Here is a 22,042-nt window from a genome sequence, read left to right as displayed (position 1 = left end):
GGTAATCAATCAGAATCAGATTCAGAACGAGAAGACGCAGCGCCAGACACCAGCCAGCCTGGACCAGTGGGGGAGGAAGCTCTCACGGGCGATTCCCCAGCTGGGAGCCAGCCCTCTCCAGAGCTCATCTCCTCAAGGCCAAATCCTACACACACAGTGGGAAGTGAGCTTCCTTCCGAAGGAGAGCGTCCCGAGAAGCTAGCTGATGCTAGAGTCTGCCGGAAACTAAAACGCACAGAGCGGAAGGAAGGTGTGAGAAAGTCAGTCCGACTAGGATTGCGACAGAACCTGCCTCCGCACCGGGCTCTCTGAAGTTACGGGCGTTTGGGAAGGGGATTCCTTTTCTCCTTGGTCGGACAATTGTCTCGCTTAGCTTGCATAGTTTTGCCTAGGGGGGAGTTTCCAAGAGATTGGTCTCTCTTCAGGTAGAAGAGATGTTTGCTGCTTAATTAAAAGCTTTGTAGATTACCTAGCGGGCCTCGTCATTTGCCTCCCATCGAAAGCAGGAGCTTTCTGAGAAACACGAGCCTTATTAGGCTACATAGGATAAATCGGGCAGACGCCGTGAACCCAGAGAGACACCTGAAGTGACGCTAAGCGTCGGGAGTCTTGAGGCTCACTCACCTGTGCTCCACAAAGGCATCGACCAGCTCCTGCCGGAGGCAGCACAGCTTGTGCCGGTGGTGTTTGGGGAAACCCATCTTCTGGCATTCTTCCGGCATCTCCTCCCCCTCCACAGGCAGGAAGTTCAGGTCGGGGGGGAACGTGCGGAGCAGGTCCAGGATGTAGTGACGCCCGTCATTGCCAATGATGCCTTTGCACTCCACCGAGGAGCACAGCTCCACCTCCTCGCTCTTGTCGTTCAGGACCGCGTGTTTCTGGATCTTCAAGGGCCTGCTGGTCTTCTCCAGCAGCTCCAGGTACTTGGCGTGGGAGACCACCGTCTTGCCAAAGTCTATCGAGCCGTAGATGACGCTCTGCTCTTGTTCCCGCTCCAGGATGCCTGGGATGATGGACTGGGCTGTCACCCGGTACCCTCGGTAGTCCACCACCACCGTGCCCAAGGTGTACAGCCCTTCGACGTCCACCGCATTGTACGTCCTGACCCCGTTGAGGTCGTTGGTCGGGGCCACGTAGGCGGCCACGTCCCCGCCAAAGTCCTTGTAGTGGTCACGGACGTCGAAGCCCAGGCTGAAGAAGATGTTGTTCCAGATGAACATCTGCATCTTGGTCTCCTCGCTGGGGTTGATGGCCATCACGTTGCCGTCTATGACCGCCATGGCGCCTCTCGTCGCGGCGGCAGTGAAGTCGCTGTGAACCTGGGAAGCGTCAGACACGGTCAGGTAACGGAGAGGGCCTCCGAGCCACAGTGCAGGGGCAGAGAGTGTGCTTGGCTCGCAGGACAGCTTCGAGTTACAAAGGCCTTCGAGGAGCAGAGCTGGGATAGAGCGCCGTGGGTGATCAGGGGGGCCGGCTGCGGAAACAGCCAGCCACCCTGATCAAACCAGTCTGTGCTCAACGCGTAACCCACCGCTGTTTGTTCTAGCAAACAACCCATCGAGAATCAGTGTGTTGCATGAAAGCACTCCGTACCGGGCACCCTCCAGATGTGTCGGACTACACCTCCCAGCATCCCCAGCCGGCCGGCTGGGGATGCTGGGAGGTGTAGTCCGACACATCTGGAGGGTGCCCGGTTGGGGCAGGCTGCAGTATACCAAATTCACATGTTAATATATATCTGATACCACTTCAGAAAAGATTTTCCGTCTCCTCTCTGGCACTGACTCTAGGGTAACGCACAAAGTACCTCTTTTTGCCCTGGCAGCAATGAAAAATTCAGGCAAGATTGATTACGGAAATTGCAGTTGACCGTGCTTGAGATGCTCTTAATGAACTACAAATTTTATATTCAAATTATGCTTTTAATTGTACTGAATTTTATTCTTTTATTACGCATGATCCGTTTGTGATTATATGTAGTATTTTTATACTGTTGTTTCTTCGTAGTGTATCTATTTTGTATGCGAATGGCCTATGGCCTAAGCATTAATAAATTACTACTAATAATATATATCTGGGACGAGGAGCCAATGGGCCTCAGTCTAATTCCATGCGAAGTGAAAGAAACGCAGGTGCGCAATCATAGAATCATAGAACAGCAGAGTTGGAAGGGGCCTATAAGGCCATCGAGTCCAACCCCCTGCTCAATGCAGGAATCCACCCTACAGCATCCCTGACAGATGGCTGTCCAGCTGCCTCTTGAAGGCCTCTAGTGTGGGAGAGCCCACAACCTCCCTAGGGAACTGGTTTCATTGTCGTACTGCTCTAACAGTCAGGAAGTTTTTCCTGATGTCCAGCTGGAATCTGGCTTCCTGTAACTTGAGCCCGTTATTCTGTGTCCTGCACCCTGGGAGGATCGAGAAGAGATCCTGGCCCTCCTGTGTGTGACAACCTTTTAAGGATTTGAAGAGTGCTCTCATGTCTCCCCTCAATCTTCTCTTCTCCAGGCTAAACATGCCCAGTTCTTTCAGTCTCTCTTCATAGGGCTTTGTTTCCAGCATACGCTAGAAACAATCCTGCATACGCTGTCTGCTTCTGGCTCTGCCCGTCATCGACTGATTTTTCCTGTGGGCACGGGGAAAAGGTACACACACCCCCACCCGACATATACCGAATTAAAGAAACAGCCTTTTCTTGGCATTCAGGCTGCACGGAGCGCATTTCGAGCGCGCCGTGAAGCAACTCCCCGTACATAGAAGAAATGAGAGCATGCGAAGTTGTGTTTCAAAGCTGGTCTTCTGATTGTTTTAAAAAGGGGAGGATAACCAGTGTGCAGGATCAGCCCCGGAGCTCAGGCAGGGGCGCTGGGGCCAAGCGATGGAGACACGTTCCCGCACCCCATGGGAGATTGGCGCTGCTTTATTTATTTATTTATTGCATTTCTACACCGCCCAATAGTCGAGGAAATCAAGCTGGTGGGTCTTTTCCTATGCCCGTAGGTATAGGAAAATGGCTCTATAAAACCTTAGCTCTATAAATTATAAAGTTCATGGCTTCCTGCTCTTTTAAAACATGTTTTTAAGGCTGCAATTGCTTTTACAATTAAATTGACGCTCAAACTGTGTCACAAGACAGGCGGCGTCCACTCCGGCAGCTGGAGGGTGGAGTAAGGTGTCTGCAAGGCAAGATAACCGATAAAAGAAACAGGTGGAGATGTATTTCCTGTCACTGTTGCAATACCCATATATGTAGTGTAGTGTGTTTAAACTCTGTACATGCCTAAATGCTTGGCTTCTCATTGGTTCTTGTGTTACAGAGCTGTATTATGATTGGTGGGAAAGTCCTGCCATTGTATCGAAGGGGAACTGACCCTATAAATATGTTAGCCTTTCCTGAAATTCTTGGGCAGTTCCTCAGGTCTCCCGAGACTGTCTCCCTGCAGCGCTGCTTGTAATAAATCTTCTAAGGAGAGAGAAATTGTGTCTTGAGAGTCTGTGACCACCACTCAGCGAACCACGGGGACCCGCTCTTTCAGGTTCCACCACACCAATAGCCCGCTATCTCTGGGTGGTTTGCAAAATGGGCTGCGTCTGGCCACCGGTCCCTCTAGCTCACAATTACAGAAACTGACTGGCAGCCGCTTGCCAGGGTTTCAGGCAGGAGGTTTTCCCATCTCTACCTGGGCGTGCCAGGGATCGAACCTGCAACCTTCTGCATGCAAAGCCTGTGCTCTGCCACTGAGCGACGGGCCCATTGCTCTCCAGAGCCACGGGCAGGAGGAGTCTTCCCCGTCTCCTGCTACTCGAACCTTCTCTCTAGAGAAGCTGGGGGCTGAACCTGCGACCTTCTGCATGCAAAGCCTGTGCCCCACCTCTGACGTACGGCCCCTCCCGTCGTGGCAGTCCCAGGCTGGAGGGACAGGAAAAGGAGATGACCCTCGGCACTGCTTAAAGGCTGGAGGTGGGAAGACTTTCTGGATGCCTAGGAACTGAGTCAGGGAGCAGGCGCTGAACGCCGCTGAAAGCCCGGCCCCTCCTTATCCACGTCTGAACGAGGGGCCGTCACTTCTGCTTCTTGTAACACCAGGTGTGTTGCAAGTTACCTTTACTTTCAGCAACAGGCTAGATTTCATCAACAGACTTTAGGTGACAGGATTGCTCCTGGTAAAATTAATTTACAAAGGAAATGGGGGGTAATGTTTATTTTTGGGTGGGTCTCAGCTCCGTGCCTCTATGCCACCGTCAAGCCACTTGACATCCCATGCAACCTGCCTTTCCAATTCTGAAGCAGCTAGCAGAAAGCCCGTGCTTGCCTTTATAACTATGAGAACTAGACACTTGTCTCCCTGTGAAACATAAACCTCCATTTGCCTCCCCGCCCTACTCTCTCTCTCTCTCTCTCTCTCTCTGCAGGGCTTGAGGTTACCTTAAAGATCGCTCGTTCCCTCAAAAGCCTCTCCGGCAGATTTTTGCGTGGCAGCTCTCTGGTTGTTTGCAACTCTTCATTCCAATCTCTGGTCTGAACGGAGGAAGAGATGAAAGACAAGAACACACACACACACATCACAATTTTAGTTTGGGAGAGAAATACTAAGTTTGCAGGGATACTTTCCACCTCTAGATCAGAGAAATGTTGAAGGCAGACGGGGGGTGGGGGTGGATAAGGACGGCATCGTCTTGTGTGAAGAACCCAAGTGGAGGCTGGTGGCTCCAATGTCAGTGGGGTGGAGAATCCAATCTGGGTTTCAGTCAGAACTCTAAAGGAGCTCCCCAAGGTCTTGTAGCCGTAGCCTCAACGTGGCCGCCAGCAGCTGCCAGGAAATGGCTGCCCAGGGCCATGCCTGCGGCTAGAGAAGCTGGGATGTGGAACAGACCAATTGGAGGACTACCGGGATCAGCGGAGAGGTGCGTGGTTAGGGTGTGGTTAGGCAAACCATGCAGCAGGGTGTGGTTCCATAGCAGCTGCGCTAACCCTATTCCCCAAAGCGTTGTCTGAACAAGGTCATTATCTCGGTACTCTTGAGGACTAGGAATTTGTGGCTTGAAACTAAAATGAGAAGGGAGTTGAGTGTGTCTTGGGAGGCTGAATTTCAACGCTGCCTGTGGATAGACCCCCGTGCAACGTTCACTACAGAACCCCAAACGAAGCATCCTGAAGAACGAGCGCTACCTGTCCTGGGATGTGTTCTTCGTAGCCCAGCCTGGAGGTATAGGCATCCTCTGCTCTCACACAGTCCATGGCGTGCTCAGCCAAGGGGGCCGTCCAGGTGTACACTTGGAAAGGCGTGGATATCCGCTCCAGCGGGTGCCTTTGGACACTGAGTTGAAGTCAAACGGTTATTTATTTATTTATTTATTTAGAATGTTTACATGCCGCCCCCCATTGAAAAATTTCGGAGCGTTGTACAAGGTAAAATGAAAACAAAAACAGAATAAAACAGTTAAAACAAAATTTTAAAAGAAGCAAAAAACAGAAATCCAAGGCTGCATGTTAAAGAAAGGCTTCTTGGAATAAAGATGTTTTCAGGAGGCGCCGAAAGGAGTACAAGGTCGGAGCCTGCCTGACCTCCAGAGGCAGGGAATTCCACAGGAGGGGGGCCACCACGCTGAAGGCTCTTCCCCTGGTGGATTCCAATCGGAGGATGGATCTAGGTGGAACCACCAGGAGCAGACCCTCGGATGACCTCAGTAACCGGGCAGGTTGGTAAGGGAGAAGGCGCTCTCTCAGGTATCCTGGTCCCAAGTTGTTTAGGGCTTTGTACACACGTTCAAGAACCTTCAACCTGGCCCGGTAGCGAATAGGCAGCCAGTGCAGTTCCCTCAGCAGAGGAGTTCCATGCCAGAAAGGGGCAGCTCCAGACAGCAGCCGAGCTGCAGCGTTCTGCACTAGCTCCAGCTTCCGGAGCAGCTTCAAGGGCAGCCCCACATAGAGCGCGTTGCAGTAATCCAATCTTGAGGTTACCAATGCCTGTACCACCATGGTCAAGCAATCAGGAGAGGCTGTAGTTGGCGAACCAACCGCAGATGGTAAAAGGCACTCCGAGCCGTGGCGGCTACTTGAGCCTCCAATGACAGAAATGGGTCTAAGAGTACCCCCAAACTACGAACCTGTTCTTTCAAAGGCAGAGCAACCCCATCCAGAACAGGCAATGAGCCTGTCTCCCGGACTCAGGAACCACTCACCCACAGGGCTTCCGTCTTGCCAGGATTCAGTCTCAGTTTATTGGCCCTCATCCAACCCATCCTCGGAGTAGGCACTCGGAGGAGGACCTTAGATGTTGAGCGCAGTGTACGGGTAGGTTCATGTCGGGAGAGGCCTTCCATCAGGTATTGCGGTCCCAAGCCATGTAGGGCTTTATAGGGTAAAACCAGCACCTTGAATTGGGCTCGGAAACATATAGGCAGCCAATGCAAGCGGGCCAGAATCGGTGTTATATGCTCAAACTTCCTTGTTCCAGCTATCAATCTGGCCGCCGCATTTTGCACAAGCTGCAGCTTCCGAACCGTCTTCAAAGGCAGCCCTACATAGAGGACATTGCAGTAATCTAATTTGGAGGTTACCAGAGTATGGACAACTGAAGCTAGGTTATCCCTGTCCAGATAGGGGCGTAGCTGGGCCACCAAATGGAGTTGGTAGAAGGCACTCCGTGCCACCGAGGCCACCTGAGCCTCAAGTGACAAAGATGGTTCTAGGAGAACCCCCAAGCTACGAACCTGCTCCTTCAGGGGGAGTGCAACCCCATCCAGAACCGGTTGAACACCCCCCATCCGATCAGAGGAACCACCCACCAGCAGCATCTCAGTCTTGTCTGGACTGAGCTTCAGTTCATTAGCCCTCATCCAGTCCATTGTCACATACATAAAATACTGATTAAAAACATCCTAAAAGCTTCCTAAAAGCATGCAGAGGGTCTCTGGTTGAATTCCCAGCCTCTCCAGAAAGGGAAAGACCCCTGCCCGAGATCCTGGAAAATCGCTGCAAGTCAGCCCCGACATTACTGAGCTAGATGGACCGTTCTGGAGAGGGAAAGACCATATAAGGCAACTTCCAGCGTTCCTTCCTGTTTGCGCCCCACACATTTTTGAGCTTGATCTTTCCACCTTAAAGGACTAGTAACTTGAAGGTCTTTTTAAAAAGCTGTTGAAGAAGAGGACGCAAAAAGTTTCACCAATCGATACAAAACCTGGAAATATGTAAAAGGGGGAGAAAAGGGGAGTTGTGGAGAAGAAGGTTACCGTTTCTTCTGCAGAGAAGCAAAGTTTCTTTTGAAGGAGGGGCTGATCTGGTTCAGAAGCTCTACCAGGGAATGGCTGAGGAAGCTGGGATTGGCAGGTTTAGGGTTGAAGACGTACGCCGTCGACCTGTGAACAGAAAGCCGTTGAAAACTTAGTGGTGGGGACGGGGGACGGGGACCAGGCGGGAGGCAGTCAGAGTTGGGCCTCAGAGAAGACATCCCAGGGAGCAAAACCCACCTCCCACCCAAGGGAAGGCTGAAGGCCAGAAGCAACCACAACCACAACCACAACCACAACCACAACCACAACCACAACCACAACCACAACCACAACCACAACCACAACCACAACAATAATAATAATAATAATAATAATAATAATAATAATAATAATAATAATATTTCTTACCCGCCTCTCCCTTTGGATCGAGGCAGGGAACAACGTTAGTACAGGAATCAACACATTTTAAAAATCCTTGATTTTAGATCAATCTGGGTAGGCCTGCCGGAAAAGGCTAGTCTTCAAAGCTGCCTTAAAATCACTGAGCGAGTTAATATTACAAATCTCCTTCAGAAGGCCGTTCCATAATCCAGGGGAGACAGAAGAAAAGGTCCTCTGGGAAAGTGATGTCAGCCTAGTTTTAGCTGTCTGAAGTAAGTTCACCCCAGAGGACCTGAGTGTGCGGGGCGGACTGTATGGGAGAAGGCGATCCCGCAGGTAACCTGGACCCAAACCATGTAGGGCTTTAAAGGTAATGACCAACACTTTGTACTTTGCCCAGAAACTAATCGGCAGCCAGTGGAGTGATTTTAATGGCAGACGGGGCTGAGAGAAAGGACCACTGTCGAGCCACTTACTGGTTGAGGTAAAAGCCCCGGGTGGAGGCCGTAATGCTCACATGCCGATCTTCCATGGTGATAATGTACAGGTACATGAGGTCGCCGTGCATTTTGCGGTTGCCGGGCGGGGGGTTCCAGCCGCTCATGGTCAGTACTTTTAGGCACTGCAGAGGCTTTTGGGGGAGGGTTTAGAAAGGGGAACAGAAGACACAGAGTTTACCTCTATATGAGAAGCACGTTTTAAAAGACATGCAGGCAACTTACGCAGCTCTACGGCCTACAATAACCCTGAAAGTCGCATTTCCTTGAATTTCCAAGACACTTTCTTGTAAGTGGCAAGCACACTGCTGCTGCTATTATTATTATTATGCTGCTGCTATTAATGTTATTATTATGATGATTTTTACACACATCCTGCTGTCCTTTAATATTTACTCTGCTATATGTGATTAGCCCCTGAACTCCTAGCCTTCTAGGGCAAAGAAGTCTTATGAGTAGGGAGGCCATAGGTCCCGGAAAACGGGAATGTCACGGTTTCCAAGCATTTCCAAAACGTCCTGGCCAGTCAGTCAAGAATCCCGGATTCCTGTTCCAGCTGGCCAGAGAAATTCCAACCTCCAAAATGGTGCCTTGATCCTGCTCAGTGGAGTGTGAGGCCTTAGCTAGACCGAAGGTTTATCCCGGGATCGTCCCAGGCAGGGCCGGTGCCAGGCTTTTTTGCGCCCTAGGCAAGGTGAGCTGCTTTCACCACCACCACCCCACCCCATCGTACCTCCCCACCCCAGGTAGGCGGAGACAGGTTACTTGTCCCTCGCCCAAAGTCCTCCTGGCTTGGCGGGACGCTGCAGTGGGGTGGGCGGGCAGCTCCAATTCTGTCCGTTCGCCGCCCCCCGCCCCCAGCGTCCCGGCCAAGCCACTGGCGCCTGCCCCAGCGTCCCGGCGGGGGGCTCCACGTTCTGACGTCTGGCGGCGCTGGACGTCAGAATGTGGAGCCGTCTGACCGCCCTCCCCCAGCTTCCCGGCTTGGCTTTGGCTGGGCGCTCCCAGCCAAATCCAAGCTGGGACACTGGGGGGGTGGGGGCGGGCGGCTCTACGTTCTGACGTCTGGCGGTGCCGGAAGTCAGAACGTGGAGCCGTTCCTTCTCCCCCCACCCCTCCAGCGTCCCGGCTTGGATTTAGCTGGGAGCGCCCAGCCGAAGCCAAGCCAGGAAGCTGTGGGAGGGCAGTCAGACGGCTCCACGTTCTGACGTCTGGCGGTGCCGGAAGTCAGAACGTGGAGCCGTTCCTTCTCCCCCCACCCCTCCAGCGTCCCGGCTTGGATTTAGCTGGGAGCGCCCAGCCGAAGCCAAGCCAGGAAGCTGTGGGAGGGCAGTCAGACGGCTCCACGTTCTGACGTCTGGCGGCGCCGGAAGTCAGAACGTGGAGCCGTTCCTTCTCCCCCCACCCCTCCAGCGTCCCGGCTTGGATTTAGCTGGGAGCGCCCAGCCGAAGCCAAGCCAGGAAGCTGTGGGAGGGCAGTCAGACGGCTCCACGTTCTGACGTCTGGCGGCGCCGGAAGTCAGAACGTGGAGCCGTTCCTTCTCCCCCCACCCCTCCAGCGTCCCGGCTTGGATTTAGCTGGGAGCGCCCAGCCGAAGCCAAGCCGGGAAGCTGGGGGAGGGCGGTCAGACGGCTTCACATTCTGACGTCCAGCACCGCCAGACGTCAGAATGTGGAGCCCCCCCCCCAATGTCCTGGGTTGGCTTCAGCTGCTGGGCAGGTGCCCAGCTGAAGCCAAGCCAGGGATGCTGGGGGAGGGGGGGAAGGCTTCGGAACGGCGCGCCCGGAAGCTGCCCTCACTCAGCCAGATCGGCTCTGGGAGTGGGAGGGTGACTTCTGGGTGCACCGTTCGGTGCCTCCTTACCTTGGCGCTCTAGGCGGCCGCCTAACTGGCCTCTATGGAAGCGCCGGCCCTGGTCCCAGGGTCATCCCTGTTCATGTAAACGTTCTGCGCATGCCTCTTTACTAGGCGGAAGCCCAGAACAGCAACTCAAGACGACAAGTAGCCAGGTATGTCTCTGCACCAGAAGCGATGGTGTGATCCACTTGGGCCCAGGGCACACATTTCAGCATCACCTATCCCAAGAAGAGGCCAGCTGCTCTAGACTTTGCTCATTCCAAGGACTCATTGCAGAGCTGCAACGGAGAACCTCTCTTGCGGGCGGGTGGTTTTTTCTTCACAGTTATTGACTTCATCTACTACCTTAAAGACTAACACATTTATTCCAGCATAAGCTTTCATGGACTATAGTCCTCTGCATCAGATGCACGGAGTATTCTGGAGGTTCAGATTCATATACCCACTACTAGCACATTTACTGCATACGCATTTGATGTGGGCTATAGTCCCAAAAAACACATTTGTGCCAGAATAAACGTGTTAGTCTCCACGATGGTGCAAGATACGTGGCTGTTTTTAATGCACACTGTTTTTTTCCTTGTGGAACATTAGTAAATCTGCTCACAGCACTTTTGGGAGTTTACTGCCCTGGAGCGAAACTCTTAGGACCGATGGTGGTGGAGGTGGTAGTGGTGGTGGGGAGAGGCTCATGCAAAAGGTGGGGTGGGGGGGAGGCTCATGCAAAAGGTTCCAATTCATTGACAAGAAATGGCACCAGGAAAACCAATCTGTGTGTGCAACAGGATCCCGTGATGTTGTTTTCCCTTGACTTTTTCAATGTCAGACTTCAGCTGGGAGAGGGCGTTTTTGAATGCTCTACGTAGCTCGGTAGTATGCTTTGGATACAGAAGGTCCCGGGTTCAATCCTAGGACAGATTCCTGTCCGAGACGCTGGAGAGCCACGACTAGTCAGGACAGACCAGGTGTTTTGGCCTCTAAGTTCCACCAGTGCGACCCAGCAGAGTCAAAAGTGAGGGATGATGGGAGTTGTAGGCTAAAGCATCTGGAGGGCCACAAGGTGCCCTCCTCAGGTACAGACGATACGGAGCGAGATGGAGCAACACCCTGAGTCTGCTGAAGGACATAGACTAGGTGGACCGTGTGCAGAGGAGGGCAGCCAGGATGATCAGGGGTCTGGAAACAAAGCCCTATGAAGAGAGACTGAAAGAACTGGGCATGTTTAGCCTGGAGAAGAGAAGATGGAGGGGAGACATGATAGCCCTCTTCAAATACTTAAAAGGTTGTCACACAGAGGAGGGCCAGGATCTCTTCTCGATCATCCCAGAGTGCAGGACACGGAATAACGGGCTCAAGTTACAGGAAGCCAGATTCCGTCTGGACATCAGGAAAAACTTCCTGACTGTTAGAGCAGTACGACGATGGAACCAGTGACCTAGGGAGGTTGTGGGCTCTCCCACACTAGAGGCCTTCAAGAAGCAGCTGGACAACCATCTGTCAGGGATGCTTTAGGGTGGATTCCTGCACTGAGCGAGGGGTTGGACTTGATGACCTTGTAGACCCCTTCCAACTCTACTATTCTATGATTCTAGCACAGCCTTTCCCAACCTAGTACCCTATATTGGACTGCAATTCCCATAACTGTATTGGACTGCAATCCCCATAACTGTATTGGACTGCAATTCCCATAACTGTATTGGACTGCAATTCCCATCACTGGCCCTGCTGGCTGGGAATTATAGACGCTGCCGTCCAATGCATCTAGAAGGCTGAACAACCATGCTAGGAAACACATGATCTAGAAAACCTCACTCCCCACAACATGACGATTTTTGTATTTTTTCCACATAGCACCAACGGTGCACATGGCGTCAAAGAGAGAGAACATAAAAGGCAGGGACCCAGCGAAATGCATTTCAAACCAATACAGGAGACCACTGGAACGTTGGTCCCTTTGCCTGTAGCCTGGAGGGCTTCCGCGCTACGCTACACGACGCTGGCGGTGAAGCATCTCTGCACGTGGCCACGCTGAGACGGCGCTTGACGCAAGGTCACCTGGGGGCATCTGGCGAGCAGACGCGGCCCTGACTTCAGGCAGAGGCTGGAGGAGGCGAGAGAAGCCCCGCGCCTTCCCCACTTGTACGGTTCTACAACTCTACCTTCCAGTCTCTGTTCTGAGGTTGAAGGGGGCAGAGGGGCCTGTCCTTGCTCCCTGGCAGGATGTGTTCAGGAGGGGTGCAGTCAATCTGCTCCATTTCCGTACCTTTCTTCTTCCGCTTGCCGCTGTCTAGAATAAAAACACGGGGGAACAGAAAAGGGATCAGTGCTACCAACCGAGCAGGCCCGCCTCGGGTGGGTGGCAAACGAATCCATCGGTGGCCTATTCTCATCTCAAGTAGCAAGCACAACGAGGACTAGGAACTTGCCTTTGAAAAACAAAGAAAGAAAAAACAGGACACCTCCCTCATTCTCCAGGGCTTGGATTCGCTGCCCAACGTGTCAAGCTTAGTTCTAAATCCATGTCTGGGCGTTGCTACTTTAGCCTGCAGGTGGGGGTGGCGGCTCACCTGACAGAATGCACCTCCGTACAGAACAAGAAAGGGGGGGGGGAGAAATGTCCCTTTCCCATAGGAAGTTATGGTGCCAGGAGAATGAGTTCTAGTTCAACCACCTCCCAGGCCTGCTTACCTTTTTACCTGCTCAAAATGCTTTTGGGCAGAGGCTCCACCTGCAGCCTGAAGTGATGCATAGATTTAGAGTAGGGACGGGGAAATATGTGGCGTTCATTCATTCGATTTCTATATTCATTCAATTTCTATATCATTTCGTTTTATTCTGTGCAGCACCATGAACACTGATGGTGCTTTATAAATTATTATTATTATTATTGTTATTATTATTATTATTAATAATAATATCACCCAACAGCCCAAGTTTTCTGGGCACTTTACAATGATTAAAAACCTTAAAATGCAGAATTTTAACAGAACATAGAAAGCATTTCCGTACAAATATTTAAACATGACCCTCCAGTTGCTGGACTGCACCTCCCATCACTCCTAACCAGTGGCTATGCTGATGGGAATCGTAGTTCAATGTCTGGAAGGTCACATGCGCTCCAACTCTGGTTTAGAACTAAGCCTTAATCACCGGGCATCCAATGCTGATTCAATAATGAGTTGTTCTCTTTTTCAAAAAAGCAGCAAGTCTCTAGACCTCAATGTCTTGGAGATGATTTTGAGAACCTGCAAGCTATCCCCCCACCCCCACTATTAAGCCTGCCGTGTTCAGGATATAGGGCATATTATACATCCTACGTTACTCCTTCCAACCCATCATCACAACGCCTCCCCCAGCAATCTTACTTCTGCTTCTATAACCGCCAAATTCTGAACCACAGGCGAAATATTTCTTTATCCTGCAATTGCTCCAGCTGTGCACAAATTGGTACCAAACACAGACCTCCTCCTCCTCCCAATGCATCTCGTCTTCTTTTTTTTTAAATCAAATAAAGCAAATTTCTAGCTCATCTGACAAGGAATGGGATATTTATTGTTTTATACTGTATGCTTTTATCTGTACGCTGCCCTGAGATCTTAATGATATGGGGGGGGGAGATACAAATGTTTTAAATAAATAAATAAATAAATAAATAAATAAATAAATAAATGAGGGATGGACCCATGACATTTCCAGTAGGACTGGAGGGTTTTTTTTTTTGCTTCTAGGTTTCAGCACCCCGTGGAGTTTTTGCCAGCTGGTATAAGTAGCAGAAAGACAACTAGGCAAAAATGAACTGCTGAATACAATCTGCGACACCTAGTTGAAGTTCGCATAGCTGGCAGAATTAGGGTTTTTTCCCCCCTTGAAACACAAAATCACACACCGCCCTGTCTTCTTCCTGCCAGGTTCCATCCCGTTTCTTGAGGCTGGGTAGATCAAAAGGGAAGACAGGATTGGGAGCAGAGTTGCATGCTGGGAGGCTGGGCGGGGGCAGGTAGATCTCCCAAGAAGCATTTAAATTATTATAGAATCATAGAATAGCAGAGTTGGAAGGGGCCTACAAGGCCATCGAGTCCAACCCCCTGGCTCCCTGCATAGTGAAATTATGGAACTCGCTACCACAAGACGTCGTGATGGCCACCCATTTGGATGGCTTGAAAAGGGGGTTGGATAAATTCCTGGAGGAGAAGGCTATCAATTAGTTGGGGTGGTAGTGAAGTGAGCACCCACCCTACCCCTCACACACCTAACCAGCGCACGCACATCACAAGCGTCTTGCATCTCCCCCCATAAAAGCTCTTCTCTGCAGGAGTGCTGTTGGGGCAGAGGTCTGGGGGCTCAGCAGAATGAACAGGAGTTCTTCAGCATCTCCCCTTTGGGGGAAGGTTGCAACAGCTGGGATTGTTTAGCTTGGAAAAAAGGAGGTTAAGGGGAGACCTGATAGAGGTGCACAAAATCATGCATGGTGTGGAAAATGTGGATAGGAGGACATTTTTCTCCCTCTCCCTTAATACTAGAACACAATGGGGTTACATCCCATGAAGCTGATGGGTGGAAGATCCAGGACAAATAAGAGGAAGGACTTCTTCACGTAGTTAAATTATGGAACTCACTACCACAAGTTGTCGTGACGGCCACCCATTTGGATGGCTTGAAAAGGGGGTGGTGGTGGATGAATTCCTGGAGGAGAAAGCTATCAATGGCTACTAGCCCTGATGGTTACGTGCTACCTCCAGTATCTGAGGTTGCTGGGGAACATGGGTGGGAGGTGCTGTTGCACCCTGTCCCGCTTTGTTGGTTCCTGGTTGACCACTGTGTGAGCAGAGTGCTGGACTAGATGGACCCTTGGTCTGATCCAGCAGGGCACGTCTTATGTTCTTATGCCGCTGAGGCAGTGGGGCTGGCTTAACTACATTTTGGAGTGAATGAAGTAATTGCCATCTAAAACGGGCCCCATCTCTGTACGACCATGAAGCTCAAAGTCTAGAAGTACCCAATGGCACCACTGCTCATTTGTGCAGGAAGAACGGAGAACGGCTTTGCCAAAGCTTCACCTGGACCGGCACTCTGCTGTCGACAGTGGCCAGTCACATGTCTCTGAAATGCTCATGAAACAGGGTACAACGGAAACAGCCATCCAACCCTCCCCGACATCTGATGAAGTCAGAGGTAGGTTCCTAAGAGGACTGCAACGTTCGAATCCACGTCTTGGTCAACTAAGAAAAGGTATCTGGACATTCCAGCTGGACATCAGGAAAAACTTCCTGACTGTTAGAGCAGTACGACAATGGAACCAGTTCCCTAGGGAGGTGGTGGCCTCTCCCACACTAGAGGCCTTCAAGAGGCAGCTGGACAACCCTCTGTCAGGGATGCTTTAGGGTGGATTTCTGCATTGAGCAGGGGGATGGACTCGATGGCCTTGTAGGCGCCTTCCAACTCTGCTATTCTATGATTCTATGATCTTCCAATTAATAAAGTCAGAGAGAATTATTTTCGACAGAAGTCCTTATAAAAGCTTCATCCAGCATCCCCTCCTTCGTGGGGCTGAGGACATTAAACGCCTCCTTGAGAATCTTCTAAAACAAAAGCACCTGTTTCCTCCTGTATCTGGATTCTCGAATACAAATGCATGCGTATTTACAATCAACTAAGACCAGTAGAAGTAATTGACTTAAGCTTTAAAATTAAGTCCTGGTATCTCCTTCCCCATTTGAAGAATTCACACCAAGAGCCATCCCAACAGCGCAAGTTAACTGCGCGTTGTGGGAAGAGGAGAACCTGTCCTGGGTCTCCCCTGCGCTGACGTCCCTCACCAAGGTGGATAAATACAGCAAGGCATTTCATCCCGCAACAGAAAAAAGTGGAAGACGGGGGCCATTTTTTCTCGATTACCTCCAAGGTCCCCTTCGGAAAAGACACTGAGGAACGACAGCGAGTTGCAGTCAACGCCGTTGAAAGCGTCCGAGGGATCAAGGCTCTTCAGGAGGTCTCGGATATGTCGGACGTGTATCCTGGCTTCCCGGACTGTGTACGGTTCTGGGGAGCAGGGCGAGTGGTGGGGAGAAAGGATAAGCAACATGTCAGATCTAATCTGGAGAACTGTGTCCAGTTCTGGGGGCCACACGAAGAAGAAGGCAGACAAATCGGAACAGGTTTCCGAGGAGAGCAGTGGTGAAGGTCAGGGGGACGGGGGAAAGGTCTCATGGGGAAAGGTTGAAGGAACTGCAGATGTTTAGCCCAGAGAAGTCCACAGAAGAGGGCAATGACTTGTTCTTTGCTCCTCCAGAGGGCAGGGCTAGATCTTTAGGAGAAACATTTTGAGAGCAAGAGGAGTTGGGCAGTGCAGCCAAGGAGATCTTCAAGAAAAGTCTGGATTGTCAACTGTTGGGGATCTCCTAGCTCTGGATTTCATGCAACAAGCAGGGTTGGACTAGAGCAGCCTTTCTTAACCTGTCGTTTATTTTGTTTTTATTTATTGCATTTGTATACCGCCCCATAGCCGAAGCTCTCCGGGTGGTTCACATAAGACAAAACCATTTAAAAACAATATACAAAGAAGAAAACCCACAAAAACCAGCGCGCCTGGTGGGAACATGGGAGAAGAGGGCCTTCTCGGTGGCTGCTCCAGTGCTCTGGAACCCTCTTCCCGGGGAAGCTAGACCGGCTCCCTCCTTGATGGGCTTTCGGAAGCAGGCAAAAACTTGTTTGTTCCAGAAGGCCTTTGGAGAATAATCTTGGCCTCCATCTATGTTAAGGACTTGTAAAGTTTATGTTTTAATATTGTAATTTTTTTTTTAAAAAAATGTACATTTCTTTTCCTAGGTTTAAAACATATATGTTTTAAATTCTGTAAGGCCGCCTTGAGGCCCAGTATTGGGAAAAAGGCAGGATACAAACAAATATAATAATAATAATAATAATAATAATAAGAAGAAGAAGAAGAAGAAGAAGAAGGAGGAGGAGGAAAATACACATACATTTAAAACCACTATAACAACTTTAAAAACAATGAGCCAAAAACCAGACCCACAGTCATTACATATTGCTAAATGCCTGGGAGAAGATGTTTCGGTCTACAGCTCCCAAGGATTCCTGACCATTGGCCATGATGCCTGCGGCTGATAGCAGTCAAAGTCGAAAACATTTGAAAGGTACCAAGTTGGGGAAGGCTAGACCAGATGATCACATCACGCCAATCCTTTTACAACTTCATTGGCTGCCAGTCCAGGTCTGGGCCCGATTCAAAGTGCTGGTACTAACATACAAAGCCCTAAACAGCTTGGGGCCAGGTTATTTGAAGGAACGCCTCCTCCCATATGTACCTGCCCGGATCTTAAGATCATCCACAGGGGTCCTTCTCCGTGAGCCCCTGCCAAAGGAAGTGAGGCAGGTGGCTGCCAGGAGCAGGGCCTTCTCTGCTGTGGCACCCCGGCTGTGGAATGAGCTCCCTAAGGAGGTTCGCTTGGCACCTACATTATATGCTTTTAGACGCCAGGTGAGGACCTTTTTATTTTCTCAGTATTCTAATACCTAAATTTAAACTTTGCTGTTTTAATTCTGTGTTTTAATCCTATATCAATTTCTGTGTGGTTCTATCCTGGTGGTGCTTTTTATATTGTATTTTGTATTTGGGTTTTTAGCTTGTTGGCTGTTTTCTTATGTTCCTCATGGTTTTAATTTTTGTGAACCGCCCAGAGAGCTTCGGCTATTGGGCGGTATAAAAATGTAATAAATAAATAAATAAATAAATAAATAAAATAAAAGTCCTACAAAGCTCCCTCCAACTCCAGGATTCTATGTGGGCAGCTTGCTCTCTTATGGGCCAATGCCCAGAGAAAACACAAGTGACTTGGACACACTCTCTTTCTGGAAACATCCAATACCTTTCACAGCTTGGTTATTCCATGTATACCCCACCTTTCTTCTAAGGAACTCATGGTTTGCTTCCCATACCCCCTCAGCCCGAATTATTCTAACAACCCTGTGAGCCAGGTTAGGCCTGAGAGATCGTGACTTGCTCAAGATGACCTAGTGAGCTTCACGGTCGAGGAGGGGGATTTGACCCCGGATCTTCCTCGTCCAATGCTTGAACCACTGCACCACACCAGTTCTCTAATTGCCCGGCAATTGCCAGGAGAGGACACTGCCATCTCACCCATGTCTCAAGAGATCCAAGATTTAAAAAGAGCTCTTCTTTAACAATCCCTGCTTCATCTCAGAAGTAAAACGGGAGAGGCCTGACCCCTGTCCACCACCCAGACTTTATAGCACTGGTGCAAAACCTCAGGCCCAGGAAACAAATTCAACTGTCCTAGGGTCCCAATCTGGCAGTTCAGACATCCCCAGGCGGCCACGTCCCTTTCTCCCGATCGTTTGGTGATTTTCCTTGCTTTTGAGCAGTTCTTTACCCCTTCTAAACGCCTCTCCTAAGGCTTAGCTACTGACAATACTTTAAGCTAAAACTTGCTAGTATTTTTTGGGCCCTTTTGCTACTGGAATGTGGCCTTCAAAAGCTTCTACGAAATGGAATTCAGCCCCAGAGCTGAACGACATTCAAGCCTTAGGAGAACAGATGAGTTCCTGTTATAAGACGTTTCATCCGTCCCAGAATGTGTGTTTCGAAGTATTACCTTCAACTACTTTTAACACTGAATCTTCTTGTAATCCTTCGATGGTCTTCAGCTCAGCAAAGTTATCCAGAACGTTGCCATCGAGCTGCAGAGAGAAGCACGTTCGGTGGCAGGTGTCCTCGCGGTCCATCAAAACTTGATGGATCTCCTGGACCATCTCTTGGGGAGAGACCTGCAGGGGGGTGGCAAGGAAGAAGCAGGACACCATTTATTTACACCCTACTTTCCCTTATAAACTACACCCAAAGCTGCTTACAGACAAGTTCGTAACACATAAACAAAAAGACACGCAAACGATTAAAAATCAATTTTAATAGTTGATTTCTCCCACACTGGAGGCTTTCAAGAGGCAGCTGGACAACCATCTGTGAGGGATGCTTTAGGGTGGATTCCTGCACTGAGCAGGGGGTTGGACTCCATGGCCTTAGAGGCCCCTTCCAACTCTACTATTCTCTGATTCTCTGATAATTTCATACAACAAAACTAAAAACCAGCACCAAGAGCAGGACAAGATAATTTTAAGTTTAAAAAGCAAGGCGACAAAAACCTTTTAACCCAAAATGGACATCTCTGAAACAAGAGCTCCTATTAACATCTCCTGAAACTTCACAGATGTTTAATTCTTCCACTTCAGCAACGCCAGCAGAAGTCAGAACTACCGTGAAGGAAATTGATTGATAGAGCTATACTTTCTGCAGCGTTAACCATTCTCAAAGAATCTCCTTAAAAAGAAAAAGAAAAAACCCTCTCTGAAAATAAATTTATTTATTTATTTATTACATTTCTAATAAACAGCTAGCAAGTCAAGGACGAGGCTTCCAGCTTTTCCTTTTCCCTGATACGCTACTTTTCTATATGCAGGGTTTTCTCTTTTAACGTGGTGGTGCGGGGACAGCAAGTGTTTCGTTTATAAAGCATTTTAACCCGCTTTTCAATTCAACGTATCCAAGGTAGTCAACATCTTAAGTACAACATAGATTAGTATAATGTGCTTTTATATGGGGCTACCCTTGTGCTTGGTCCGGGATGCTGAGTGTTGAAGCTATTGCACTGGCTTCACTACGAGCTACTGAGGAATGGCTGTTGACATATAAAGCCCTGAACAGGATGGGACAAGTTACCTGGCAGATCACCTTCCCTAGTACAGACCTGCGTGCAATCATTAAAATCATCAGAGGTCTTGCTGGTTGTAGCATGGCCTGCAGACCGCCATTTTGCAGCAAGAAGAGGGCCTTCTCCTTGGTGGCACCCATCTTGTGAAATGACCTCCCCCCCCACCCCCGGTATCTGGGAGGTGTTCAAGTATAACATGTTTATGGTGCTCAGCCTGTTTGTAAAGATGTCTTGAGAGCACTATTCCGTGTGCTGCACTCTGGGAGGATCGAGAAGAGATCCTGGCCCTCCTCTGTGTGACACCCTTTCAAATATTTCATAGAATCATAGAATAGTAGAGTTGGAAGGGGCCTACAAGGCCATCAAGTCCAACCCCCTGCTCAATGCAGGAATCCATCTTAAAGCATCCCTGACAGACAGCTGTCCAGCTGCCTCTTGAAGGCCTCTAGTGTGGGAGAGCCCACCACTTCCCTAGGTCACTGGTTCCATCGTCGTACTGCTCTAACAGTCAAGAAGTTTTTCCTGATGTCTAGCCAGATTCTGCCTTCCTGTAACTTGAGCCCGTTATTCCGTATCCTGCACTCTGGAAGGACCAAGAAGAGATCCTGGCCCTCCTCTGTGGGACAACCCTTCAAGTATTTGAAGAGTGCTATCAGGTCTCCCCTCAATCTTCTCTTCTCCAGGCTAAACACGCCCAGTTCTTTCAGTCTCTCTTCATAGGGCTTTGTTTCCGGACCCCTGATCATCCTGGTTGCCCTCCTCTGAACACGCTCCAGCTTGTCTGCGTCCTTCTTGAATTGTGGAGCCCAGAACTGGACGCAATACTCTAGATGAGGCCTAACCAGGGCCGAATAGAGGGGAACCCGTACCTCGTGCAATTTGGAAGCTACACTTCTATTAATGCAGCCCAAAACATCATTTTCTTTTATTTTATTTTGCGGTTGTTCCCCTTGGGGGGGAGTTACTTGCCCTTTTGCTCATCTGAGCTTCAGCCAAATTGTGCAAACACTCTGAGCATCGAACTTGCATAAACTCTAGAGTCGGTATTCTGGCCAAGAATGCAACACTGGAAGAAACGTAGCCACTTCCAATGAAGCTTCTAGTCCTTAAAAGAGGCAAGGGACAAAAGGAAGTATGTAGGCAGTGCCTGACGGAATCACAGATAATAGAGCGAAAGTTTCAGCTGGATTCCTAAGTGGTCCAGGCCGGAATTCAGTGTTTTATGGCTCTCCTTCTGCCACATCTCCTTTTAACAGCCGGGGTGGTGTATACTCAGGAAAGTTCAGAATCCTCAAGGAAAAGTTGAATAAAATATGCTGCACACCATCTTGATATGGATGAGTTATTTTCTCTCATTATTTTAATTCCTTGACTCACGTGGGAGCTAAGGAAGGCATTTGCAGAATTATGCTTCCAGCATACTTGGACAGGAGGTATACAAAAGTTCCTGTATTTCAACTATGGATGGGAGAACCAGTGCACTCACCTAAATTCTCCCAAAAATACTTTGAAGTTTGTTTTGGCTCACTCCCGTTTTTGGTTTTGATCTGCTTTTCGGCTTGTTCGAGCAGGAAAACTGCGCATTCCGACCAGTAAAGATGTTTTCCCGTGTGTATTTTTTCAAAAGCATGTACTTTTCCCGTTGACTAAAGCACGAAAATGCATATTTTGGGTGAAATGTGCATTTCAAAGTGTACTTTAAAAAAAAAAATCATTTTTCGAACATGATTGTGAATTTGGGAATTTGCAAACACTTATTTTTTTTAAAAAAAAGCACTGCTGCTCATGAACACAAACAGGACATGCTTATATAATTTATGAATAGAAACGGAATTTTCATACCTCACAGGAGCGGTCTATACGCTCTGGAAGCCCTGAGGTGGCTCTGCAGTGGCGCTACGTGAATTGTATGACGCAGCAGCCATCTCGAAGCCACCCCGGGGCATTCCAAAGAAGCTCCGCATTTTAAAAGTCGGGGCACTTACCCCAACTTTTCAGAATGGAGTGAGATGAACATGGCCCTTCATCTAACCTCACTCCATTCTTGATGCAGAAGTGTTCCCGGGGAAGAAGGCGACCTCTGATTGGTCACTGTCCACCCAGGCAGAGGGTAGGGGGGCAGCCGGAGGGCTGAATGGCCTCTGGAATGCCCCCCCTTGCCCACTGCCTTTGGTATGGAGATTAGCTGCCGACACCCTGCAGCAGCAAAAGCGCGGGGTTTAGGAAGGAGTGGCAGCAGTCTGGTGCCATCAAGGAAGCCCCCTAATCTCAACATCTTTGTATATGCGGGGCTCCTCAAATAAGAGGATATTATTCATTATATTT

The 22,042-nt window shown here is 49.6% G+C and overlaps 1 protein-coding gene across 1 annotated transcript in view; it reads right to left on the bottom strand.

Annotated features, from left to right (window-relative positions):
- The window catches only part of CLUH (clustered mitochondria homolog), a 98,201-nt gene that overhangs the window by 35,040 nt on the left and 41,119 nt on the right, over positions 1 to 22,042 (bottom strand). The window contains exons 3-10 of the mRNA XM_063146830.1: positions 18,605 to 18,776; positions 15,867 to 16,010; positions 12,131 to 12,258; positions 8,093 to 8,247; positions 7,236 to 7,361; positions 5,170 to 5,317; positions 4,426 to 4,518; positions 625 to 1,319 (exon numbers count right to left, since the gene is read on the bottom strand). Coding sequence (XP_063002900.1) covers positions 625 to 1,319; positions 4,426 to 4,518; positions 5,170 to 5,317; positions 7,236 to 7,361; positions 8,093 to 8,247; positions 12,131 to 12,258; positions 15,867 to 16,010; positions 18,605 to 18,776 — 1,661 coding nt within the window. The remainder of the gene's footprint in view (positions 1 to 624; positions 1,320 to 4,425; positions 4,519 to 5,169; positions 5,318 to 7,235; positions 7,362 to 8,092; positions 8,248 to 12,130; positions 12,259 to 15,866; positions 16,011 to 18,604; positions 18,777 to 22,042) is intronic.

Source organism: Elgaria multicarinata, chromosome 22, assembly GCF_023053635.1.
Source record: "Elgaria multicarinata webbii isolate HBS135686 ecotype San Diego chromosome 22, rElgMul1.1.pri, whole genome shotgun sequence".
Classification (NCBI taxonomy): domain Eukaryota; kingdom Metazoa; phylum Chordata; class Lepidosauria; order Squamata; family Anguidae; genus Elgaria; species Elgaria multicarinata.
This window is presented reverse-complemented; position numbering and strand designations above follow the sequence as displayed.